The sequence below is a fragment of the Phasianus colchicus genome, chromosome 36 (assembly GCF_987193195.1).
Source record: "Phasianus colchicus chromosome 36, bPhaCol1.hap1.1, whole genome shotgun sequence".
In the NCBI taxonomy this organism is placed as follows: Eukaryota; Metazoa; Chordata; class Aves; order Galliformes; family Phasianidae; genus Phasianus; species Phasianus colchicus.
In genome coordinates this window covers 2,885,590-2,909,899 of record NC_143471.1, presented here as the reverse complement: position 1 = coordinate 2,909,899, position 24,310 = coordinate 2,885,590, and the positions used below count along the sequence as shown (strand labels likewise).

At 66.7% G+C, this 24,310-nt stretch overlaps 4 protein-coding genes and 1 long non-coding RNA gene across 5 annotated transcripts; 2 read left to right on the top strand and 3 right to left on the bottom strand.

The window, feature by feature from the left end:
• Positions 1-429: 429 nt before the first annotated feature.
• Positions 430-7,802, bottom strand: LOC149913612 (uncharacterized). Its single transcript, XM_090129353.1, is given in 6 exon segments — positions 430-725; positions 728-1,117; positions 1,684-2,197; positions 4,466-4,748; positions 5,716-5,943; positions 7,178-7,802. Coding segments are annotated over 5 exon segments (1,710 nt in total). The 5' UTR covers position 5,943; positions 7,178-7,802.
• On the top strand, positions 7,765-10,699 carry LOC116241593 (uncharacterized). The gene is made up of 7 exons (XM_090129535.1): positions 7,765-8,166; positions 8,282-8,391; positions 8,978-9,026; positions 9,138-9,817; positions 9,945-10,152; positions 10,238-10,344; positions 10,431-10,699. The coding sequence occupies exons 1-4, from the start codon at positions 7,870-7,872 to the stop codon at positions 9,306-9,308; spliced, it is 627 nt and encodes a 208-aa protein (XP_089985661.1). The 5' UTR covers positions 7,765-7,869; the 3' UTR covers positions 9,309-9,817; positions 9,945-10,152; positions 10,238-10,344; positions 10,431-10,699.
• A 346-nt stretch (positions 10,700-11,045) lies between these two features.
• On the bottom strand, positions 11,046-16,401 carry MEPCE (methylphosphate capping enzyme). The gene is made up of 5 exons (XM_090129352.1): positions 16,355-16,401; positions 15,167-16,274; positions 13,250-13,468; positions 11,494-11,620; positions 11,046-11,375 (listed from the first exon to the last, which is right to left on the bottom strand). Exons 1-5 carry the CDS (start codon positions 16,399-16,401, stop codon positions 11,323-11,325), a joined length of 1,554 nt encoding a protein of 517 aa, XP_089985478.1. The 3' UTR covers positions 11,046-11,322.
• A 685-nt stretch (positions 16,402-17,086) lies between these two features.
• Positions 17,087-20,935, top strand: LOC149913611 (uncharacterized). Its single transcript, XR_016461067.1, has 5 exons — positions 17,087-17,151; positions 17,662-17,710; positions 18,906-19,027; positions 19,498-19,558; positions 20,850-20,935. It is a non-coding gene; the product is annotated as an uncharacterized LOC149913611 (long non-coding RNA).
• ACTL6B (actin like 6B) lies at positions 17,442-23,694 on the bottom strand. The gene is made up of 14 exons (XM_090129299.1): positions 23,504-23,694; positions 23,291-23,367; positions 22,328-22,493; positions 21,443-21,543; positions 21,250-21,347; positions 21,032-21,126; positions 20,842-20,948; positions 20,045-20,134; positions 19,486-19,547; positions 19,271-19,385; positions 19,094-19,174; positions 18,885-18,980; positions 17,659-17,745; positions 17,442-17,558 (listed from the first exon to the last, which is right to left on the bottom strand). The coding sequence occupies exons 1-14, from the start codon at positions 23,526-23,528 to the stop codon at positions 17,478-17,480; spliced, it is 1,281 nt and encodes a 426-aa protein (XP_089985425.1). The 5' UTR covers positions 23,529-23,694; the 3' UTR covers positions 17,442-17,477.
• Between the last annotated feature and the right edge of the window lie 616 nt (positions 23,695-24,310).

The window sequence follows — 24,310 nt, the reverse complement described above, 5'->3', positions numbered from 1 at the left end:
GGTACCGCGGGGGGCGGGGAGGCACAAAGGCGGCACTGGGGGGGACGGAAGGGTGGAAAGGGGGGGGGGCGGCGTGGACCCCCCCCCACAGCACACCCCTTTGATACCCCCCCCACCCCCCGTAACCCCCGCCCCCCATCCTTTAAAGCCCCCGGACCCAGCCGTGGGTGCAGCCCCATAAATCCCCCCCACACACACACACCCCTCATCGAACTCCCCCCCCCCCCCCCGCAGCCCCCACCCCCCAAATAAATAAATACGCAAAGCAGCCGCACCCCCCCAACCCCCCCTTGACGGGGGTCGGCCCTTCTATTGGAGGGGGGGGAGCTTTACCTTAACCCCCCCCCCAACCCCCCCGGCGCCCCCAACCCGGCCCAGCCGCGTCGCTCGGGGCTCCCCCCCCCCTTATTGCCCCCCCCCCCCCCCCATTTATATCGCGGTGTCCCACAGCACCGCGTGCGGCCGGCGGGGGGGGGGAGACGCTGGACCTCGCGATGCGGGACCGCTTTGAGTTGGGGGGGGGTGGTGGTGCTGGGGGAGGGAGGGGGGGGCGGTGGTGGATGGGGGGTGGGTGGGTTGTGGAGGGGGGGGGGGTGGCAAACACGGCAGCGATTCCTGTTTGCGGAGCGCCCCCCCCCGCTCGGGAGGCGGTCGACGCCGCGCTTTGATTTCCGTACAGACGCAGCGTTTGCGTTCGATCACCTCCTGCAATTGGCCGTCACGGGTCGTGCGGGGGGGGGCCGTATTTGAGGGGGGGGCGGCGGCGGCGGCGGCGGCGGTGGTCGTGGATCCCCTTCCGGATCCCGTCCCCCCCCCGCTACCAGCGCTTCCCCCGCCCGGGCGGGGTTGGCTGCACGGCCGCGTGGTTGGGATGGGGGGACCGGAAGTGGTAGGGATAGGGGTACCGGAAGTAGGGCGTGGACCGGAAGCGGAAGCGGTGCGACCCAAACGCGGAAGTGGGGGGAGCGGTTCCGTAGTGGTTGTAGATGGAGGCTGAGGGGGGGGCGCTCCTCCTCCTCCCCCCCTCCCGTTCGGTTCCCCGCGATCCGAAGCGCTTCGGCCCGAATCGGAATTCCCGAGGGGGGGAGGGGGGGAGGGGCGCGATCCTCGGCCAACTCTGTGGGTGTTTAAGGGGGGGGAGGGGAAGGGAGGAGAGGGGGGGGGCACAGCGATGAGAACAGAGATGCCCCCCTCAGGGCACCCCAGTGCCCCCCCCCACCCCATATCCCCCCCACAAACCCCCCCAGGCAACTCATAGCCCCAGCTAACCCCTCCCAACCCCAACCCCCCCCCCCCCCACACACACACCCTATACCCCCCTCCCAAACACCCCTTCCCCCCCCCCCCAAACCCTCCTCCAATCCCCCCCCCCACACCCTATACCCCCCCCTTGGAAACTCTCAAACCCCCCCCAACCCCCCCAGTCCCCCCCCCCACCCCCTCATAACCCTCCCCATATCCCCCCTTACTCCCCCCCCACCCCAAAGCCCCTCCTCACACCCTCCCCACATCCCCCCCATTGCCCCCCCCACCCCAAAGCCCCCCCAAGCACCTCATAGCCCCCCCTTTGCCCCCCCCCCCCCCCCCCGTAACCCCAGGACACCCCATAGCCCCCACCACCACCCCCCATCCCCCCCTCCCCACCCCATTCCCCCCCCCCCAATTCCCCCCTCCCCCACTCACTCTCACTCTCTTTCCTCCGGGGGGGTCCTTTCCGGTGCCCCCCCCACGCCCCCCCCGTTTCTCCATCTTCCTCCTCTTCCCGTTGCCTTTCTCGGGGGGGTCCCAAAGCTCTCAAACTTTCATAGGCGGGGGGGGGCCGCTTCCCAGCCGGGTACGTCCAAAGCAATCCGGGGGGGGGTCGCCCGCTTTGACCCCCCCCATCCCTTTCCGCAGTGCTTCCGTGGGGGGGGGCGGTGGGAGGTAAAGCGTAAGACCCCCCCCCACCCCCACCCAATGGCCGGGCTGCAGCCCCCCCCCCACCGGACCCCCCACCCCCCCCCGTCGTCGTCGCCGTCCCCCCCCCACCACCACCGAGGGCGGATGGGGGGCGGCCCCCCCCGGCTTGGGGGGGGGGCAATGGCGTGGAATGGCTTCGAGCCCGGGCGGCGGGGGGGGGCTCACGGGGATGGAGGGGGATGGGCAAACGGGATGAATCCGGGGTGGGGGGGGGAGGGAGAGGATGGGGGGGGCACGGAAGGACCCCCCCCCCTCCGCTTTTATGTTGGGGGGGGGGAGGAGGAGCTGCCAGGAGGGGGGGGCGGGGGGCGAGGAGGTTGGGGAAGGGGGGGGGGATGGCGCAGGGGGGGGGGTACGACATCTCCTCGTAGATGGCTTCGCTTTCTTCTTCCGTTTCGGGGGGGGGCGGAGGGGGCGCGGACCCCCCGCCCCCCCCCGCCGCCGAAGCGTCGCCCACCATCTCGATGTAAACGGGTTCTTCGTCGGGGGGGGGGCGGTGATGATGATGATGGTGGTGGTGGGGGTGATGATGGTGGTGGTGGTGTTGGAGGGGGGGGGGATGTTGGGTGAGGGGGGGGGCACGAAAACCGGCCCGGCCCAACCCCCCCCCCCCCCCCCCTCCTCCTCCTCCTCCTCCTCCCGCTCCCCCCCCCCCCTCCTGCTGTTAATTGGGTCTGGGGGCTCCGTGTCGGCTTCTGGGGGGGTACTTTGCGGCTGCCCCCCCCCACGGCATCCAGAGGTTCGGTGCTGCAACGTGGGGGTCCTGGGGGGGGGGTGGAATTGGTGAGGGGGGGGCACCATTGGGGGGGTGGGAGGTTGAGGGGGGGGGTCTCACCATGGGGGAGGGGGGGGGGGAGTTGGGGTGTGGGCAACGTGTGTGGGGGGGGTCACCATGTTGGGGGGGGGGGGTTGGGGGGGTCTTAGCGTGGGGGGGGGGGCTGGGCTGAGTTAGATTGGGGGGGGGGTCACCATGGTGGGGGGGGTGGGGATCGTGGGGGGGGGGGCTGGTTTGGGGGGGGAATCTCACCATGTTGGGGGGGGTGGGAACCATAATGGGGGGGTGATCGGGGGGGGGGAATAAAGGGGGTTGAGAAGGGGGGGGGCAACATTGTGGGGAGGGGGGGAGTGAATGGGTTGGGGGGGGGCTTGGCACCATGGGGGGGGCTGATTTTGGGGGGGTCTCAGCATTTTGGGGGGGTCTGGGGGGTGGGAAGCAAATTGGGGGGTGGTTGGGGGGTTTGAGGGGGGGGTCTCAACATGGGGGGGGCACCACGGTAGGGGGGGGGTTGGGTTGGATGGGGGGAGCCGTGGGGGGGGTATTACTGTATTGAGAGGGGGGTGGGCACTATGGGGGGGGAGCTGGTTTTTGGGGGGGGGGGTCGCAGCATAGTGGGGTCTGGGGGGTTGCCTGGGGGGGGGGCAACATATTGAGGTGTGGATGGGTTGGGGGGGGGTCTTACCATAAGGGGGGGATAGGGGATGGGGGGGGCACAATATTGGGGGGTGGATGGGTTGGGGGGGGGGTCTTACCATGAGGGGGGGGCACAATATTGGGGGGTGGGGGGGGTCTGAGGCGGTTGGGCACCGTGGGGGGGGGGGGGGGTTGGATTGGATTGGATGGGGGAGGGGTTGTGGGGGGGGTCTTACCATAATGGGGGGGGGGTTGGGAGGGTTGGGTTGGATGGGGGGGGTCTTCCTATGGTGGGGGGGTGGGCACCATATTGGGGGGTCTGGGGGGGGGTTTTGAGGGGGGGTCACCACGATGGGGGGGTTGGGGTGGGGGATGGGGGGGTGGGCACCATGTTTGGGGGTCTGGGGGGGTTTGGGGGGGGGGTCATCTCAATTGGGAGGTTGGGGTGGGGGATGGGCACCATATTGGGGGGTGGGGGGGGTGGGAGTAGGAGTTGGGGGGGGGTCTTCCTATGGTGGGGGGGGTGGGCACCGTATTGGGGGCTCTGGGGGGGGTCACCACAATGGGGGGGGTTGGGGTGGGGGACAGGGGATGGGCACCATATTGGGGGCGGGGGGGTTGGCAGGGGGTCTTCCCATGGTGTGAGGGGGTGGGCAGTATATTGAGGGGCCTGGGGGGTTTTTGGGGGGGGGGTCACTTCAATTGGGTGGTTTGGATTGGGGGGTGGGCACCATATTGGGGGGTGGGGGGGGGTCTTCCCATGGTGTGGGGGGGTGGGCTCCATATTCGGGGGCCTGGGGGGGGGGTCACCACAATGGGGGGGTTGGGTTGGGGGACAGGGGTGGGCACCATATTGGGGGCAGGGGGTTGGATGGTGGGGGGGGTTGTGGGGGGGGGTCTTCCCATTACGGGGGGGGGGTGGGCACCATATTGGGGGGGCTGAGGGGGGGGTCACCAGAATGGGGGGGTTTGGGTTGGGGGATGGGGGGTGGGCACCATATTGGGGGTGGGGGGTTGGATGGGGGGGCTCTTCCCACCGTGTGGGGGGGGTGGGCACCGTATGGGGGGGTCTTTGGGGGGGGGTCACCCACTCACCTCCCCGTTTGGCCTCGGGGGGGCCGCTGAGCCTCGTGCTGGGATGGCGGGTGGGCTTCGTGGGGGTGGGGCGAGCCGGGACGGCCCCCCCTCCCCCCCCATAAACATCGAGGGTTGGGGTGGGGGGGGGGGAGGGGTCCCCCCGACCGCGTGACACGAAAGGGAGCGAGGTGCCATTCCGGGGGGGGTCCCGGTGCGGGGGGAGCGGTCCTGGGGGGCGGGGAGGGTCAGGAAACCCACCCGGAGGTGGCGGCGCAGGGAGCCGCTCTCGCGAGATTTGGCCCTATGGGGGGGGGGGTAAAGTCAGTGCGGGGGGGTCGCGTATAAGTATATGTATGGGGGGGGGTGGGGGGGGGTCCCTATAGAAACACATATGGGGGGGACCCTGTATAAACACATATTGGGGGGGGTCCCTATAGAAACACTTATTGGGGGGGGGGTCCCTATATACAAACATAGTGGGGGGGGGCCCCTATATAAACACATGTAGTGGGGGGGTCTCTCTATAAACATATATTGGGGGGGGGTCTCTATATAAACACATAGTGGGGGGGTTCCCTATGTACACACATGTGTGGGGGGGGTCCCTGTATAAACACATATGGGGGGGGGGTCCCTATATAAACACGTATTGGGGGGGGTCCCTAAATAAACACATAGTGGGGGGGGGTCTCTATATAAACACATATTGGGGGGGCCCTATATACACACATATGGGGGGGGTCCCTATATAAACATATATTGGGGGGGTTCGTATCTACACACATATATTGGGGGTCCCTTAGGGGGGTTCTGGACACTCCCTTCATATGCACACCTATAGGGACACACATATATGGGGGGGGGGTCCCTTATATACAGACATATATTGGGGGGGGGGTCCCTATAGACACACATTGCAGGGGGGGGTCTCTTAGGGGGGTTCTGGACACAGGACTCCTTATATAGACACCCACACAGACACACGTATATTGGGGGGGGGTCCCTATAGACACACATATACTGGGGGTCCCTTAGGGGGGTTCTGGATGCACGCACCCTTCATATACACGTATTGGGGGGGGGTCTCTATACACACACATATTGGGGGGGGTCCCTATATACACATATTGGGGGGGTCCCCATACACACATATTGGGGGGGGGGTCCCTATAGACACATATGGGGGGGGTCCCCATGCACACATACGGGGGGGGTCCCTATACACACACATCCCGGGGGTCCCTCAGGGGGGTTCGGGCCGCACGCACCCCTTCCTCCCTTCCTCGTCTCCTCTCAGCGGTCTCCAATCGCTCCGTGTTTTCCTCTGCAGCGCTCCGATGGTTGCGGGTCTCCCTGCCGTCCCTCCGCCGCCGCCGCCGCCGCCGCTTCCACCTCCCGCCCCGCCGCCGCCGCCGCCGCCGCCGCCCCGCCTCTCCTCCAGGAAGCGCAGAAAAGCGGCGGCGGCCGCCACTTCGTCCCGCGGGGCTCCGCTCATCCTACGGGGGGGGGGAGAGAATACGGGGGGGCAGCTTCAGCACCGGGAGCCCGCCCCCAAGAAAGACCCCCCCCCACGCAAAGAAAGACCCCCCCCCCAAAGAAAGACCCCCCCCAAAGAAAGACCCCCCCCCCCCAAGAAAGACACCCCCCCCCCAAACAACCCCCCTCCATCCCAACCCCCGGTGCGGTGCCTTCGTTATATGGGGGATATGGGGGGGGGCGGTTCTATGGGGATGAAGCACCGCGACCCCCCCCCCCCCCCACTTATCCCCCACCCCACAGCCCCCCCAAAACCTCCCCACACACTTACCCCCATCTCATAGCCCCCCCCAAACCCCATCTCCGACCCCCCCCCCCCCCCCAATCACCACCCCCCATCCCAACTCCGGTGCGGTGCCTCTCTTATATGGGAGGGGGGGGCGGTTCTATGGAGCTGAAACATCGCGACCCCCCCCACGACCGTCCTCCACCCCCCCCACCCCACAGCCCCCCAAACTTCCCCCCACACAACCCCATCTCCGACCCCCCCCCCCATAGATCCCCCCCAAAGACCCCCCCCCACAACTCCCATCATCCTCGGCCCCCCCCCATCCCCCCCCATAACCCCCCACAAACCCCCCCCCCCATCACCGCCCCCATCCCAACCCCGGTGCGGTGCCTCCCTTATATGGGGGGGGGGTTGAAGGGGGGGGGGGAGGTTCTACGGAGCCGAAACATTGCGACCCCCCCCCAACCCCACCCCACCCTCATAGGTCAACCCGTTCTCCCCCCCCCATCCCCATTCGCGGTGGGGGGGACCTCCGTTATATGGGGGGGGGGGGAAGGGAGGGGGGCGGCCCATGGGGGCCTTTCTATGGGGCAGAAGCATCGCCGCCCCCCCCCCCCATCGCCCCCAACCCCCCCATCCCCATCCTCGGTGCGGTTCCGCCTTTATATAGGATAATGTTTTTTTTTTTGGGGGGGGGGGCGGCCCATGGGGTCCGTTCTGTAGGGCTGAAAGACCGCGACCACCCCCCCCCCCCCCAACCCAACCCCCCCCCCATCCCAATTCCTCTGTTATACGAAAAGGGGGGGGGGGGCGGCCCATGGCGGCGGTTCTACGAGACTGAAGCATCGCGACCCCCCCCCAAAATTCCCCCACCTCATCTCCCCCCCCCCCCCCTCCCCCCCACGCCCCGGTTCCGTTCCCGTTTTCCCATCCCCCCCCTCGCCCCCCCCCCCCCCGCCCCGTACCGTCCGTCCGTTCCATCGCCGCGCGCTGACGCAGCGTCCGGGGGGGGCACCGCCGCCTGGCTGGGGAGATGGGGGGGGGATGGAGGTGGGGGTGGGGGGGCTAAAACCGGGGAGACCCCCCCCCTAAAGGGGGATGGAAATGGGGGAGGGGGGGCGGGGGGTGACCCCCAGAGAAAGGGTCGGGGTCACCCCCGGGAATAAATGGGACCCCCCCCCCCGTGGGGAGGGGATGTAGAAGGGATGGCGAAGAGGGGGGCAGGGCTGAAGGGGGGGGTGAGGAGCGACTGGGGGGGGACCGGGGGGGTCCCGGGTCGGGGGCGCCGCAGCTCCGGGGAGGCCCCGGCGGTGGGGGCGGGGCGGCGCCCGCTAAGCCCCGCCCACAGGGAGGGGCGATGGCCACGCCCACTCCGCGCTGCCCCATTGTACGCCGGGAGAGGAGGGGCGTGGTCTGCGTGCAGAGGGCGTGGCCTGACGGAGACGCGGCCAATCGGGGTGAGGAGGCGTGGCCGGCGCCGAGCGCGTCCTACCAGGAGAAGGGGGCGTGGCTTGGCGGCTAAAGGGGCGTGGCTCGCACGGGGGCGCGGCGGGGGCGGGACTTCCGGGCGCCGCCCAGATGTCACCGCAGCTCCGCACCGCCGCCGTTCCGCGGCTCCGCGCCCCCCGCCCGGCCCCGCGATGCGGCGCCCGCCGCCATGAGCCGGAAGCGGAGCGGCTTCGCCATTACCAGCGTGCGCGGCGGGGGGGCCGGCTCCGATCCCGAAGCGGAACACGCTGAGCCCGGAGCCCCCGGGCCGTCCCGGTTCCGCCTGGTGCGGCTGCCGGCCGCGGGTGAAACGCTGCGGCGCGGCCGGTGGATCTGCAGGGATTTCTACGAGCGGGAGGCGGCGGGGTCCGTCCGGGTGCCGCTGTCCCTCGGCTCCGCCCCGCAGCGCCCCGCTCAGCCCGGCCCCGCGCAGCTGCCCCGCTCCTGGGGGCACGACGGGCGAGAGGTGAGGGGAGGGAGGGGGGTCTGGGGGGGGAAGGGGGGGCGGACCGGCGGTGTGACGTGACGTGACGTGACGATCCTCCGGTCCCCACCTCCCGCTATGGGTTTGTGTCCCGCAGGCGCTGCCCCGCCCCCCCCCGCCCCCGCCGCACGGACACCGCCCCGGGGGCGGCACCGAAGGGCTCAGCGCGCGTCTGGGGCTGGCGGGAGCCGGGATCGGCGAGGACGGGTAGGCGGGCCTTCCGGTGGGGGCGGGACTTCCGGCTCCCTTGTGTTTGGGGGCGGCTCGTATGTTCTAGGGCTGAACTTCCGTTTCCGATGCGTGTGGGGGCGGGGCTTCCGGTTCCCAGGTGTATTGGGGCGGGACTTCCGGTTCCCAGGTGTTATGGGCCCGGCCGTGTGTGTGCAGGCGGGGCTCGTGCATGTATTTTGGGGCTGTACTTCCGGCTCTCAGGTGTCTGTGGGCGGGACTTCCGGCTCCCACGTGTTTGTGATTGGGCCTGGTGCTTGGAGGCGGGGCTCTCCCAGGTGTTTGGAGGCAGAACTTCCGGCTCCAGGTGTTTATGGGGCGGGACTTCTGGCTCCCAGGTCTTTGGGGCTCCCCCACGTGCTTGGGGGCGGGGCTTCCTCTTCGCAGATGTTTCCCCATCCCCAGGGCCCCAAGGGGAAGGAAATGAGGGCGGGGGGCGGGCGGAAGTTGCAACACCCCCCACCCCATGCTGTGTTATTGTAGGGCCTTCACAAACACCGGGGCTGTAAGGGGGGGAGGGGGGATGCACCCCCCAAAACAGCTCCGTTCTGCCACCCCCCCACAGCTCCAGCAGCGGCGTCAGCGCCATTGACAACAAGATCGAGCAGGCCATGGTGAGTGCCATGACCTGGAGCTCAAGGGGGGGTGGGGGCGGGGGGGTCTGGAGGGCACGGAGGGGACCTGAGTGTTCTTCACCACCACCCGCTGCTCCGTTCCCCTTCCAGGACCTGGTGAAGAGCCACCTGCTGCTGGCTGTGCGTGAGGAGGTGGAGCTGCTGCGGGAGCAGATCAAGGAGCTGAGCGAGCGGCGGGCGGTGCTGGAAAGGGAGAATGGAGCCCTCAGGGCCATCGCCACCCCCCAGCAGCTGGCCCGCCTGCAGCCCCCCCCGCCGTGAACCTCTGCCCTGTTGCTACGGGGCTGCCATTGTGCCACGGGCTGTGCCATTCTCAGGGCTTGAGTGGGATTGTGGTGGTGGGGGGGGTGGGGGGCTGTACCCCATAATCCCATCTCAGCGCATCTCTGCTGCTTTGTTTTTATAGCATAGAGGAGGACGGGGGAGGGGAGGGGGCGTGGTGTGCTGGGACGACGCCCCCACCCTTCCTCCCCCTCTCCCATCCCCCCCAGTCTTGGTTTGGGGCCTTTTGTAATAAAAACGCACCTTTTCCAGCACGGGGGGGGGGGAGTGATTCTGGCAGCGGGATTCGAACCCAGGTCCTCGGAGACAGAGAGGGGGCGGGGCGTCAGCGGGGGGGCGTGGTCTGCGCTGAAAGGAGGCGTTGGCAATGCGAGAGGGGGGCGTGGTCTGTTAGAAGTGGGCGTGGCTCCATCGCCATGAAGCCGCCCGATGCCGCTCCGGTGCCGATCCTACGGCGGCGGGGGGGTCGCGGGGGGGCACCCCGGCAGGTCAGCAATTTGGGGGGGTGGGGGGGGGGGGTTAATGAGAGTGGGGGGTTGGATCGTGCTGGCCCGCCGTGGGGGCGGAGAGGCGCTCCTATCCCGTGTCCCCCCTTCCCCCCCCCCCCCGTAACAGGTGCGCTTCGAGGACCCCCCCGCGGACGGCGGTGCCCCCCCCGGTTCGCCCCCCCTTCAGCCGTTGTCGGTCCCGACGCTTCGCAGCTCTCTGTGGCTGCGGGGGGGAGCAGCTCCACCGGAGCCGTTTGACGCCGCTCGGGCTGCAGCGGAGCTGCTCGGGGCTTCGTTCGGTGCCCGCTGCGCGGTGGGGGCGGCGGCGGCCGGAGGTGAGCTGGGGGGGAGGGGGGGGGGATACACGTCGGGGGGGCGGGGAGGGGAAGGGGGCACCGCCGTGACCCGTTCGCTCCGCAGCCACCAACGTCCCACCGGCGCAGCGCCTCTTCCGCGGCCTCCTCGGTCTCTCCGCCCCCCCCCCGCGACCCCCGCGCCGCGCGGCTCCACCGGAGCCCCCCCCCAAGGTGAGTGCCCCCCCCCCCCATTACACCCATACACACGCAGCCCGCTGCTGACGCTCCGTTCCCCCCCCCCCCCGTCTTTATTTCAGACCCCCGGTCCGGAGCCGGGGGGGGCTGAGCTGGGGGGGATCCCGGCTCTGTGCGAAACCCCGTGGCTGCCCCCCCTCGCAGCCCCCCCTTGGGGACCCCCACGCCCCCTCCCCCGCCCCCCCGGTGCTTCTTTCGTTCCGTACCGGAAATTGCAGCAGTGGGGGGGGGGCGCCTGAGTTGAAAACCCCCGCCCCAATCGCCTTTGACGTCATCGAGGCGCGACGTAACGGTGCCTGCGGTTATCCCAATAAAGAAGCCGTTGCTGTGACGTCATCGTGGCGCGACAACGCGCGAACCTCATTCCTATAAAGCGCGCTCGCGTGACGTCATTGCGGCGCGACGCCGCTCCCAACTGCCGCCCTCCCGTCACCCCCTGCGCGCTGCGGCGTCGGGCGGAGCTGGGACTGCATTTCCCAGCAGTACCCGCGCCGCGCTTTCTGCGCATGCGCAGTGCTAACAGGGCGCTCCATAGGGAAAAACCCAATTCCCTCCTGCTTTTTTGGGGGGGGTGGAATGAAGACCCCCCCCCCTCCCATTCCCCCAAATTAATTTGCTCCCCCCACTTTCACCGCGCACACACGTGAACAATTTCCTTCTTTATTCCTTCGTTGTGGGGGGGGGAGGGGGAGATAAGACCCCCCCCACTTCCCCCCCCCTCCTAAGGGCTCAACTGAACATCAGCAAAGATCAAAACCACATCAAACTTCTCGCCTTGGGGGGGGGGGGGGGAGGGTACAAACGACCCCCACCCCCCAAAAAAATAACGCAGTGGGTGCCCCCAAACGTCAGAGTGACGAACCTCACCCCCCCCCCCAGCATTGGGGGGGGGTGAAACCCCTCCTCTCCAAATCCTGGTTGTTTTTTTTGTTGTTTTTTTGGGGGGGGGGGGGGTCAGGGGGCGTCTCCTTGGCCTTTGTGGAAGAGATAAATGGGCCTCTGGAAGCCTGGAAGAGAAAAGGGGGGGGGGTTATACGTTACAGTTGTGTATAATAGCAAGATGAAATGGGGGGGGGGGGGTTACCACCCTGCTGCCCCCCCCCCCCGACCACCACCCCCCCCCACCTTTGGCGGTGTGCTGGGGGGTCCCCAGCAGTTCGTAGCTGGCGAAGCCGACCTCGGGGGAGGTCAGGTAGGAGGGGAATTGCTCCGGGCGGAGGCGGATGCGCTGGTAATTCCGGTATGTGGTCTCCTGGGGGGGGGGCAAAAAGGGAGGGGGGGGGTTAAAATGGGGAGGGGGCCACTCAACTAAAGGGCCTATAACCCATCTGGGAGGTGAGAGTGGGTTAGAAGGGGTTCGGGGGGGGCGGGAGGGAATGAGGGCTTATGGGGTGGTCTCGGTGATGGGGGGGGGATTTGGGGCCACTCAATGGGTCCACTGGGGGGTTGGGGGGGGGGATTTGGGGAGGTCCTGGTGGGTTGGGGGGGGGTTAAGGGAGCTTATAGGGCCACAACCCCCCCCCAGACCCTCATTAGAGCCCTATAGCCCACTCCAACCCCCCCCCCCCAACCCCTGCTAAAGCCCCAGAACCCCCCTATGTCCCCACTGGAGCCCCACAAGCCCCCCCCAACCCCCAATTGAGCCCCATAACCCCCCCAATCCCCTCATGGGAGCCCCATAACCCCTCCCAACCCCTCATTGGAGCCCCCCAACTTTTCCAATCCCCTCCAACCCCCCAACCCCTCACTGAAGTTCCATAACCCCCCCAGTCTTCTCATGGGGGCTCCAGAACCCCCCCTCCATCCCCCCTACTGCAGCCCCACAACCCACCCCCAAACCCCTCCAACCCCCCCCACTGCAGCCCCACAACCCCCCCAATCCCCTCCAACGCCCCCCATTGCAGCCCCATAACCCCCCACTGCAGCCCCACAACCCCCCCAATCCCCTCCAACCCCCCCCATTGCAGCCCCATAACCCCCCCAATCCCCTCCAACCCCCCCCTTGCAGCCCCATAACCCTCCATTTCAGCCCCACAACCCCCCCAATCCCCTCCAACCCCCCCCTTGCAGCCCCACAACCCTCCACTGCAGCCCCACAACCCCAATCCCCTCCAACCCCCCCCTTGCAGCCCCACAACCCCCCCTTGCAGCTCCACAACCCCCCCAATCCCCTCCAACCCCCCCATTACAGCCCCATAACCTCCCCAATCCCCTCCAACCCCCCACTGCAGCCCCATAACCCCCCACTGCAAACACACAAGCCCCCCAATCCCCTCCAACCCCCCCCATTGCAGCCCCACAACCTCCCCAATCCCCTCCAACCCCCCCCATTGCAGCCCCACAACCCCCCCAATCCCCAACTCCCCCCATTGCAGCCCCACAACCCCCCCAATCCTCTCCAACCCCCCCACTGCAGCCCCATAACCCCCCATTACAACCCCATAACCCCCCCTTGCAGCCCCACAACCCCCCCAATCCTCTCCAACCCCCCCCAATGCAGCCCCATAACCCCCCATTACAACCCCACAACCCCCCCTTGCAGCCCTACAACCCCCCCTTGCAGCCCTACAACCCCCCCTTGCAGCCCCACAACCCCCCCAATCCTCTCCAATCCCCCCCAATCCAGCCCCATAACCCCCCATTACAGCCCCATAACCCCCCCTTGCAGCCCCATAACCCCCCCCATTCCCTCCAACCCCCTCCATTGCAGCTCCACAACCCCCCCAATCCCCTCCAACCCCCCCAACGCAGCCCCATAACCCCCCATTACAGCCCCATAACCCCCCCTTGCAGCCCCATAACCCCCCCTTGCAGCTCTACAACCCCCCCAATCCTCTCCAACCCCCCCATTACAACCCCATAACCCCCCCCCCATTCTCACCGTCAGCCCCTTCCTCTTGCGATAGGAAGCCCAGGGCTGGGGCTCGAGGAGCAGCAGCCCCCCCGGGCGCAGGTGTCGGTAGGCCCGACGGAAAAGCCTTTTGAGCCCCTCGTCCCCCCAGTTGAGCTGCACCCATTTGGTCAGGGACAGCACCAAAAGGACGTCGAATTCGGGGCGCTGAGCCCAAACGGCCTCCTCGCGGTCTGGGACGTAGTTACCCTATTTGGGGGGGGGAGAGGATGAGAGAGGTTTTGAGGGGGGGTCTCGTAGCAACAGGGCACAGATTGAAAGGAATAAGCAAACGGGATGAGGGAAGGGGGGATTTCTTAACAAGGTGTATGGATCTCGGTAATTAGGCTAATTAAAGGGGTTATTTGAGGGGAAAGGAAATGAGATGTGATTATGAAAAGAAAAAAGTGGGTCTTCAAAAATGACTGGGGGGGGGGGGGCGCCTGGAAAAGGGGGAGTGGCCCTTTAAGAAACACAAGGGGGGGGGAAATGCTTCTTCCCCATAATGAGGAGCCCAGACAGAAACAGGTCTTCAAAAATAATTGGGGGGGGGGGCTAGAAAAGGGGGAGTGGCTCTTTAAGTAAGTGCGGGGGGGGAGCATTTCCATTGGGGAAACCAATGGGAAACAGGGAAGTAAAAAGTCCATTAAAAAAATGTGGGGCTTGTTAACCCCCCCCTCCCCCCCTCGAGGGCATTGGGGGCGGGGGGGGGGACAAAAAGAGGGGTGGGGACACGATGGAGAAAATATGGGGGGGGGTCCATAAAGGATCATGGCCACCCCTTGGCCACACCCCTAACCACGCCCCCTGCGGTTAGCCCCGCCCCTTTTTGCACACACCCCCTTTCATAAGCCCCACCCACCTCGATAACCCCACCCCCTCCGCGGACCGGGCTCCGTCATTGGTCACAACCCCCCAAGCACTCACTGCGCAAGCCCCGCCCCCACGCATAGCTTCGCCCCGCCCCCAACCACGCCCACTCTCTTTAGCCCCGCCCCCTCAAGCAATGCCTGTTGTTTTAGCCCCGCCCCTTAGCCACACCCACCAACTAACCCCGCCTCCCCCATTAAGCCCCGCCCCCAATTCCTGTTTTCCCTCCCACAACTCCACCCCTCCGTTTAGCCCCGCCCCTCCAGATTCCACCTCCCTTTAGCCCCACCTCTGACTCCTCCCCTCCATTCAGCCCCACCCCCCTCCCTAAGCCCCACCCTTCCACCATTCCCTCCAGCCCCGCCCTGACTCCACCCCTCCCTTGGCCCCGCCCCCATTTAGCTCCACTCCTTTAGCCCCGCCTCCCTACCCGTAGCCCCGCCCCTCCATCAATCCCTCCAGCCCCGCCCCTGACTCCACCCCTCCCTTAGCCCCGCCCCTTCCGGTAGCCCCACCTCACCTCCATTCCATCCAGTCCCACCCCCGAATCCACCCCACCCCTTAGCCCCGCCCGCTCCCCTTATCCCCGCCTTTAACTCCTCCCCTCCATTTAGCCCCACCCCGACTCCACCCCTCAACGTAGCCCCGCCCCCTCCCTTATCCCCGCCTTTGACCCCTGCCCTCCATTTAGCCCCACCCTGACTCTGCCCCTTCCCTTAGCCCCGCCCCCTCCCTTAGCCCCACCTACAACCCTCCCTTAGCCCCGCCCACCATCCTTCCCTCCCGTCCCGCCCTTCTTTAGCCCCGCCCACCACCAATCCCTCCAGCCCTGACTCCGCCCTCTCCCTTAGCCCCGCCCCCTCCCCTTAGCCCCGCCCCACCTTCATTCCCTCCAACCCCGCCCCCTCCTTTAGCCCCGCCCCCTCCCATTAGCCCCGCCCCACCTTTATTCCCTCCAACCCAGCCCCCTCCCTTTAGCCCCGCCCCCTCCCTCCCCTTAGCCCCGCCCCCTCCCCTTAGCCCCGCCCCCTTCCTCACCGTCACGAAGACGACGTTGTGCGGGAAGCGGGCGGCCGCGGGTCCGTCGGGGGGCAGCGTGGGCGCAGCGATCGGCCCCCTGCTGGCCAGCAGCGCCGCCGGGAACCCTTTCCTCCCCCCGCCCTCCAGCGCGGCCATTTCCTCGGACAAATAGTGCCGGATGTTCTGGCGGGCCGAGCGGATCAGGGCTCCGTCAATGTCCAACCCCACCACCCTGCTGGGCCCCCAGCGCTTGGCGATGCTCAGCGTCACGTGGCCCACATTGCACCCCACATCCAACACCTCCTTCCCGGCGAACCACTCGGCTTTCATGGCCTTCAGCCTCCCGTCCTCGCAATCCGGGTTGCGGTAGCCGTAATATTTACAGTAATTCCCGTATTGGAACTTTTGGGTTTTACGCCTCCGCGCCGTCGGCGCCGTCGAGCTCTTGGCGGCTCCGTTGCCGCTTTTCCCTTTCTCCGGTGAAGCGGCGGGGCGGGCGGGCTCGGATTTACTGCAAGTCCTCCTCCTCTTACGGTGCCGGCTGTTGGAGCAGGCGGTGCTGCCGGTGCCGCCGGTGGCGTTGCCGTGCTCGGTTCGGCTCTCCGGCTCCGCGCCGCTGCTGTTGGTGCTGTTGGTGGTGGCGGTGCTGTTGGTGGCGGTGCTGTTGGCGGTGCCGGCTCGCTGCTGACCGCGGTGGCGATGCCGACGTCTGGTGGCTTTAGCCGGGGAAGCCAAACGGAGCCCGTCGTCGTCCCCCCCCCCCGGGGCGTTGAGGCTGAGCGGGTCGGTGATGTCGCGGGGGATGAGGATCTCCACGGGGTCGCGGCCGCGGGCGGGGAGCGGGGAGGATTGCGGGGTGCGGGCGTTCAGAGCGCGGCTCACCTCCTCGTCCAGGAGGCTGTTGAGGTTCAGCGGGTCGAAGATGTTTCCCCCCAGGAGGAACTCGGACGGCAGAGCCGGGTCGCATTCCGACGTCGCTCTCCGGCGCCGTTTCCACGGCGGTTGTTTCGGGCCGGCGCAGCTGCTCCGCCGCTTCCCCCCCCCCCACCTCCTCCTCCTCCTCCTCCTCCTCCTCCCGCCGCTCGGAAGCCGTTCCGCGGCCTCGGGGCCTCCCCGCCGCCCTCCCCTTCCTCACGGCCTCTTCGCCGCGGAGGCCCGGTTGGAGCGGCGGGGCCCGGCGGAGGTCCTCCCGGCGGTTCTCCCGACCGTAGCGGAGGCGGAGGGGCCCGGAAGGCGTCGGGTTCGGCCGCCATCTCGATCATGGCCCGCACGCCGCTCCGCCCCGCCTCGCCGCTCCGCCCACCGCCCGTTCACCCGGAGCCGGAGCGGAGCCGTGCGGCGCTGCCACCTCCCTCCCGCGATGGCAGGCGCGTCGCACCCTGCGCCGCCTTATATAGACGATGGGCGGGGTTACGAGACGCCCCGCCCACGAACGGAAGGGCAGCCAATGGCGTGCGGCGCGCGGACGGCGGGCTGCGCCAATCGGAGGGCGGCGGAGCGAGCGGCGGCCAATGACAGGAAGTGGCGCGCGGAAGAGGGGGGCACCGACCAATGGCTGCGGAGCGGGTCTGGGGCCTCGCGGGGGCCTTGCAGAGCGGGGCTGCCCTCGGCGGTGCCTGCGCGAAAAGCTCGAGCTATCCCGCAGCCTCACGGCCGTTTCTAGCAGTTGCCGCCGCTGCCCACCGTTATCCCGGACGGTGACAGAGCGCAGCGGAACGCGTGGTTCGGCAGTGGCTGCCCCTGTCCCCAGACCGCACGCGCAGACGCTCGGCGCACACGGCGCACGCGCGGCTCTTCGGCGCGCGCAAGCTGCGCATGCGCACAGACTCCCCCATCACCGCGCAAGCGCAGTGGCGCGCTCTGTGCGCGTTGCGCATGTGCACCGGCGGCGCGGCGGCGCGGAAGGAGGGGGGCGCGGGCAGCGCATGCGCAGTGCGGGCGGGGAGGGCGGGAAAGCCGAGGCGCGAGGCCGCGCGCTCTGAGAGAAAAAACGGCCGATTTCGGTAAAAAAAAAAGAAAAAAATCTCCGAAAAAAAAAAAAAACAGCACAAATCCCATCGTAACGGCCTCCCCCTCCTGCCGAGGAGGCTCCGGTTTTTCCACTCCCGTTGGCAGCCCCGCGGCCTAGCGAGGCCTGGGCCCAGCTGGGGGGGAAGGAGGGGTTGTGGGGGGGGGGGGGGGAAGGGGGGCTTTGAACATTTATTACTTTTTTTTTTCTTCTTTTTTTGCCTTTTTTTTTTTTAATTTATTTCGTCCTTGTTTTTTTACTTCAAGTTGGGGGGGCTGGGGGGGCTGGGGGGGGGTTGGGGGGTTGGGGGGGGGGGTTGTTTTAGGGACATTTCCGTTCCACGCATTGCTTTCCCCCCTCCTCGTATTCCTGCTTGGAGATCCACATCTGCTGGAAGGTGCCCTGAGATGGGAGGGGGGGAAGTCAGGGGTGGGGGAGGGGAAGCACACGCTGCCCCCCCCCCCCCAATCTTTTTATAGCCCCTCCCCCCCAAAAAACTCACCAGGGAGGCCAAAATGGAGCCCCCGATCCAAGGGCTGAAGCGACGCTCCATGGTGCTGTTGCTGGCGATCAGCTTCAGGCGCATGCTCTGTTGGGGAGGGGGGGGGAATGATGGGGGGGGGCATTGGGAGGGAATGGGGTGGTATTGGGGGGAATGGGGAGGAATGGGGGGGGGATATTGAGGGCACTGGGGGGGAATGGGTGGGATATTGGGGGGAATGGAAGGGACTGGGGGGGAATGGAGGGGGATACTGGGGCCAATAGTGGGGAATGGGAGGGACTGGGGGGGATATTGGGGGCAATGGGGGGGAATGCGGGGGATATTGGGGGCAATGGGGGGGAATGGGGGGGACTGGTGGGGATATTGAGGGCACTGGGGGGGAATGGGAGCCATTGGGAGGGGGGATAGGGGCAATGGGAGGGATAGGGAAGGGAATTGGGGGCACTGGGGGGGAATGGGAGGAACTGGGAGGGAAATTGGGGACACGGGGGGAATGGAAGGGGGATTGGGGGCAGCGGGAGGGACTGGGGGGGATGGGGGAGATATTGGGGGCAATGGGGGGGAGTGGGAGGGACAGGGAAAGGAATTAGGGGCACTGTGGGGGGGAATGGGAGGAACTGGGGGGGAACTGGGGGGGGGATTGGGGGCACTGGGGGGAATGAGGGGAACTGGGGGGGAACTGGGAGAGGGATTGGGAGGACTGGGAGGCACTGGGGGATATTGAGGGCACTGGGGAGGAATGGGAGCCATTGGGAGGGGGAATGAGGGCACTGGGGGGGAACTGGGGGGGGACATTGGGGGCACTGAGGAGAATGGGAGGAACTGGGGGGGGACATTGGGGGCACTGAGGAGGGACTGGGGGGGAATGGGGAGGAACTGGGAAGGGGTTGGGGGCACTAAGAGGCATCTGGGGGGTTGAATTGGAGGGACTGGGGGGGGACTGGGAGGGGGCTGGGGGGGAATGGGTGGGAGTGGGAGGCACGGGGGGGGAACTGGGTGGGACTGGGAGGGAGACTGGGGGGACTGGGAGGGACTGGGGAGGTCTGGGGGGGGGAATTAGGGGAATTGGGAGGGGACTGGGGGGGAACTGGGAGGGATTGGGGGGAACTGGGAGCCACTGGGGGAAGGGGGGGGGGGTGATTGGGGACACTGGGGGGAGACTGGGAGGTACTGGGAGGTACTGGGAGCCCAGAAGCCCCCTCCCACGGGGGGGTCGCATCCCTCACCGGGGGGGTTTTCTGCGACAGCTCCCTGTTGAGGCGGTCGGTGAAGCCCTGCAGCAAAGTGTTCCCCCCAGTGACGATGACGCTGCCATAGAGACCCTGCAGGGGACGAAAAGGAGAGGAGGGGGGGGGACGGCGACGACACGGTTGGTAACCCCCCCCCCATCCCCCCCCCTCTAAATGCTACCCCCCCCCCCCAAAAAAAAACCTACAGGTCGGATGTCGATGTCGCACATCCCGATGCTGGTGGTCACCACGTGCCCCACGCCCAGCATGGTGTTCCCAGAGAGACCCTGTTTGCGAGGGGGGGTTGGGAGGGGGGGGTGGGGGTCAGAAGGGTTCCCCCCCCCTCCAAAATTAGGGTAATCCCCCCCCCCCCAGCCCCACACCTTAACGTTGGAGGGGTCAAAAAGCCCCTCGGGGATGCGCAGCCGCTCGGCCCCGTAGTCTGTGTTGTAACCGTTGGGCATCTCATAGTGAACTGTGGGCATCTGGGCGGCCACCCTATGGGGGGGGGGTGGTAATTTGGAGTGGGGGGGGGGCTCCCCACACGACCCCCCCCTCCCCCGCTTCATCAAATTAACCCCCCCCCCATATCGCTCACTGTTCGTCGTAGGGCGAGTCGGACACCTGCAGCACTGAGGCTTGGAAGTCTTGGATCACTTCCTGTTGGGGGGGTAATTATGGGGGGGGGGGGGAGGGAGGGGGAGGGGGTCACGGACCCCTAAATCCTTTTCTGCACCCCCCCCCATCCCAAAAATTCTGTGTCCCCCCCAGTCTCCTTCTGTGCCCCCCCAAAATCCCATTCTGAATCTTGCTATAATTCCTTCATATCCCCTGCTCCCCCCCCCCCATGTTTCCACCAATGGGGTTCCTGGACTCTGAGGACCCCCCCCCTTTCCCCCCCCCACCCCCAGTTCCCACCAATGGGTTTCCCGGGGTTTTGATCCCCCCCCCGACCCCCAATTTTGGGTTCTCCCCCCCCTCCCTCCCCAGATCCCCACCAATGGTGCTCCTGAGTTTGTGCCCCTCCCCCAATTTAGGGTTCCCAACCCCCCCGCCCCCCCACAATCCCCACCAATGGGGTTCCTGGGTTTGTGCCCCCCCCCTCCCCCAATTTAGGGTTCCCAACCCCCCCCTGCCCCCCCCCCCCCATTGCTCACATTGCAGGTGAAGTTATGCCAGGACTTGGAGACGGGGGGCAGCTTCTCTTTTTTCTTCCAATTGGGGGGGGCCCCCTCCCGGACCGGCTCCTGGGGGCGGGGCATCGCCGGAGGGGGCGGGGCGTCAGGAAAAGGGGGCGGAGCGTTGGGGGAAAGGGGGCGGGGCTTTGGAATAAGGGGATGTTGCGTGACCGATGGGGGCGGGGCGTCGGGAAAAGGGGCGGGGCGTCGGGAACCGCCGGTACAGTGTAACCAATGGGGACGGGGTTTTGGAGAAGAGGGCGGGGCGTCCGAATAACAGGGCGTGGCCTCCCCAGTGGGGGCGGGGAGTCAGAGAAATGGAGGTATGTTGTAACCAATGAAAAAGAGGCGTCCGAAAGAGGGGCGTGGCTTAAGGAAAAAGCCGCGAGCTTCCGGAAAGGGGGCGGGGCATCAAAAGGAGGCGTGTCCTCAAGGAAAGGGGGCGGGCTGTCAGCAAAAGGGGGCGGGGTTTCAAGCGGGGGCGTGGCTTCGGGGCGGGCAGCAGTGGATGGGGGCGTGGTTTCGGCATAGGTAGGCGTGGCTTCGATACAAAGGGGGCGTGACCTCGGCGCGACTTTGCCAATAGGAAGCGAGGGGGCGCGAAGGGGGCGTGGCTTTGGGGAGGGGCTGCCACTGGGATGGGGGGGAGTGGGCGTGGCCAAACGTATCCCTGCCCCTCCTCCCTCTAAGTGGGCGGGGCTTGGCGCTTTCCTGCTCTCCGATAGGCTCCCCGCGGTGCTGGGGGGCGGGCCGTGGGGCTGAGCCCTGCCCCACACCTTGGCAGCGATCATGTAGGGCGGCACGATGTCGATGTTCATCTCCTGGAACAGCTCCCTGCACTGCATGGAGATGAAATCCCCGGCCAACGGCGACTTCACGATCCCTACGGGGACAACGGGTGAGCGATGGGGGATGCCCCCAAACCCCCCCCTGCCCCATAGCCGCCCCATAGCCGCCCCATAGCACCTTGCTGCAGGATGTACCCGTCGTGCACTGGGATGGCCGTGGTGTGCGTGGCTCCGCTGTCCAACACCAACCCCGTGCTGCGCCCGTTGGCAAAGCTGTGCTCCCCTCGTTAAGGGCCGCGTTAACGAAGACACCCCCCCCCCAACCCTCACAGCCCACCCCCAACGGCCGCCCCATATCTGTGGGGGGGCTGGATGGAAGGGGGGGGGTTGGGATACGCGGTGAGGACGGCCGTTTTGCAGAGGAAGAAAGCTGGGATGTTGTAGTGCTCGAACATCAGCTCCGTCAGCTTCTCCCTCTTGGCCCTCGTGTTCCACTATGGGGCAGGAGGTACAGCGTGTGGGGTTTGGGGGACGGGCGCAATGTGTGGGGTGGGGTTGTGGGGTGATGTGGGGTGGGGGGGGGTCGTACCGGCGCTTCGGACATGAGGACGGGGTGCAGGCCTGGCTCTGACTTGACGTGTTTGCCATAAGTGTGGTCCAAGATGGCCTGGAAGCACTCCCAGTCCTCGACTGTGGGGTGATGTGGGGCAGCGGGGGGGGATGAGAGGGGTTAACGTGGCCCCATAAGTACAGGGGGTGACCCCCATTCCCTGTAGGGTGATCTTATTACCCCATAGGATGAGCCCAGTCCCACAGAGTTCCTATAAAATGGCTCATGGCTCCATAGGGTGACCCCAGCCCCACAGCAACCCCATGGGGTGATCGCATGACCCCATAGAATGACCCCACCCCACATGGACCCCCTGTGATGCCCCCATGACCCCTCAGCATTACCCCAACCCCACATTGACCCCTCTGCAAACCCCATAACGTGCCCACCCCACCCCATAGAGCCACACCAGCCCCACATGGACCCCCTGTGATGCCCCCATGGCTCCATAGGGTGACCCCAGCCCCACATTGACCCCTTGTTGATCCCCATACTGTGGCCACAACACCCCATAGAGCCACCCCAGCCCCACATTGACCCCCTGTGATGCCCCCATGATCCCTCAGCATCACCCCAACCCCACATTGACCCCCCATCAATCCCCATAACATGTCCACCCCACCCCATAGAGCCACCCCAGCCCCCCCAGCCCCACATTGACCCCTTGAGGTTCCCCCATGACCCCTTTGCATCGCCCCCAACCCCATTATATCCTCCTGGGATGCCCCCATGACCCTCTGACATGACCCCAACCCCACATAGACCCCCCGGCAATCCCCATAACGTGCCCACCCCACCCCATAGAGCCACCCCAATCCCTCGGTTGCCCCCCCCTTCCCCCTCCCCCCAGCCGTGGGGTCTCACTCATTCCATTCTTGAGGGGGGAGAGCACCTCCATGCCCTCCCTGGCCACGTGCAGAGCGTTGGTGTCGATGTAATAAACCTTCCCCCCCTTCTTCTCTTTGTCCCCATCCAACTCCAGGGCCGCCTCTTCTGGGGACAGCAGCCCCACCGTGGTGGGGAAATCCGCCTGCCCACCCCCCCCCAGCCCCCCCCAGCCAGGTTAGTTGGGGGAGGGGGGGGGGTCTCAAATGATGGGGGGTGAGTTTAGGGGGATGGAGAGGGCGGGGGTCCCGGGGGTGTTGAGGGGGGGTTATGGGGGTCCCAGGGTTTTGGAGGGGGGAGGATTATGGGGGGAGAGGGAGGTGGGGGGGGGGCTCCCAGGGATATTAGGATTGTGGGGGTCCCGGGGTTTTGTGGGGGGGTTATAGGGGTCCCGGGGACTTTTATGGGGCACAGGGGGTTAGGGTGGTGAGGTGGGGGTCCCAGGGGTGTTGAAGGGGGGTTATGGGGGTCTAAGGGGTGCTGGGTAGAGGGGGGTTATGGGGTTTTTAGGGGGCACGGGGGGGGGGGCAAGGAATATTGGGAGTGTGGGGGTTATGGGGATCCCAGGAGTTTTGGGGTGGGATTATGGGGATCCCAGGGTATTTCTTTTGAGGGGGGGGGGTATAGGGATGGGGGGGGTATTATGGCGGTTCCCGATGTTGGGGAGGGGGTTTATGGGGTTTTTAGGGGGCATGGAGACACGGGAGGGGCAGGGGTTAGGGGGGAGGGGGGAAGGCTGTAGTCGCAGGGGTGTTGGGGGGGGGGGTTATGGGGGTCCCAAAGTATTTGGGGGGCACGGGGATACGGGGGGAAGGGGGGGGGATTATTGGGGTCCCGAGGTCTTTTTGGGGGAGGAGTCTGATGGTTCCGGGATTGGGGGAGGGGAGGGGACGACGACACCGGGGTCTGGGGGTCTTAATGTGGGGGGGGGCGGCCCGGTACCTTGGGACAATCCTCCCCGGCGTAACCGGCACGGACGGAGAAGGAACCGATGTCGAACACGAGCGCCCCGACCTCATCTTTTGGAAGGTGTGGGGGGGGAGGTAGGGAGGAAACACCGACAGTGAAACCGGAACCCCCCCCAGCCCCCCCCCACCGACTCCTCAGCTCCGTTCCCGGTTCCCCCCCCCCGCCCCCCCCCACCAATTCCCGTACCGCCTCCGTAGACCCCCCCGCTCATGGCGGCGGTTCAGCACCGGACAGCTCCCGTGTGTGAAGTGGGAGGGAGTTTGGAGAGCCGTAGCCAATCAGCGCCCGCCTCCCCTCAGAACCGCGCGTTGCGATTGGCTGCGGGCTCAGACAATGAGGGACGAGGCTTAAAGGGGCCGCGTGGTTTTATGGCGGGGCGGGGGGGGGGGGGGGGGGGGTTGTGGTACCCGGGGGGCGTGGCTAAGAGAGGGGGCGTGGCCTGAATCCCCCCCCAGTAAGAACACGGAGGTAAAGACACCCCCCCCACGGCCTCATTAGGCCATGCCTTAATTACCGTGTTGCCATGGGAACCGCGCTTTGTTGCCATGGCAACTACACGATAAGTGTGAGCGGGGACCCGGGGGGGGGGCGGTGGGGGTCTCGGTATGAACTGAGAGGGGGGCTGGGATGAACGCGGAGATACTGGGATGAATTTGGGGGGCGCTGGGATGGGCGCCCATCCTGATGTTGGCGACCCCCCCCCCCCCATCTTAGAGATCCAACCAATTTTTTTTCGGACTCCTTTCTCCCTCCCCCCCCCCGGAATGAAACAAGCCCCGCCCACCGCAGGCTCCGCCCACCACGGGGTGTGGCCACATACAGAGGGGGCGTGGCAGCACTAAGCCGCACCCACCGAGCCTCAGAAAAGGGGAGGGGGCGTGGTTACGATTTGCCCCACCCACTTTTCCAAACAGTGGGCGGGGTTCATCTTTGGCCCCGCCCACTGCAACTCCAAAAAGGGGCGTGGCTCCAACAGACAAGGCGCCATTTAGG

Coding starts and splice junctions, on each gene's coding strand:
- LOC116241593 (XM_090129535.1), top strand. CDS start 7,870: ATGAGCCGGAAGCGGAGCGGCTTCGCCATTACCAGCGTGCGCGGCGGG. Junction 8,167..8,281: donor GGGGGCACGACGGGCGAGAG/GTGAGGGGAGGG, acceptor TGTGTCCCGCAG/GCGCTGCCCCGCCCCCCCCC. Junction 8,392..8,977: donor GCCGGGATCGGCGAGGACGG/GTAGGCGGGCCT, acceptor ACCCCCCCACAG/CTCCAGCAGCGGCGTCAGCG.
- MEPCE (XM_090129352.1), bottom strand. CDS start 16,401: ATGGCGGCCGAACCCGACGCCTTCCGGGCCCCTCCGCCTCCGCTACG. Junction 16,275..16,354: donor GCCCCTCCGCCTCCGCTACG/GTCGGGAGAACC, acceptor GCCGTGAGGAAG/GGGAGGGCGGCGGGGAGGCC. Junction 11,621..13,249: donor GCAAGAGGAAGGGGCTGACG/GTGAGAATGGGG, acceptor CCCCCCCCCCAG/GAGACCACATACCGGAATTA.
- ACTL6B (XM_090129299.1), bottom strand. CDS start 23,528: ATGAGCGGGGGGGTCTACGGAGGCG. Junction 21,544..22,327: donor CCCCCTCAAGAATGGAATGA/GTGAGACCCCAC, acceptor ATCACCCCACAG/TCGAGGACTGGGAGTGCTTC. Junction 20,949..21,031: donor CGGGTACATCCTGCAGCAAG/GTGCTATGGGGC, acceptor TTGTCCCCGTAG/GGATCGTGAAGTCGCCGTTG.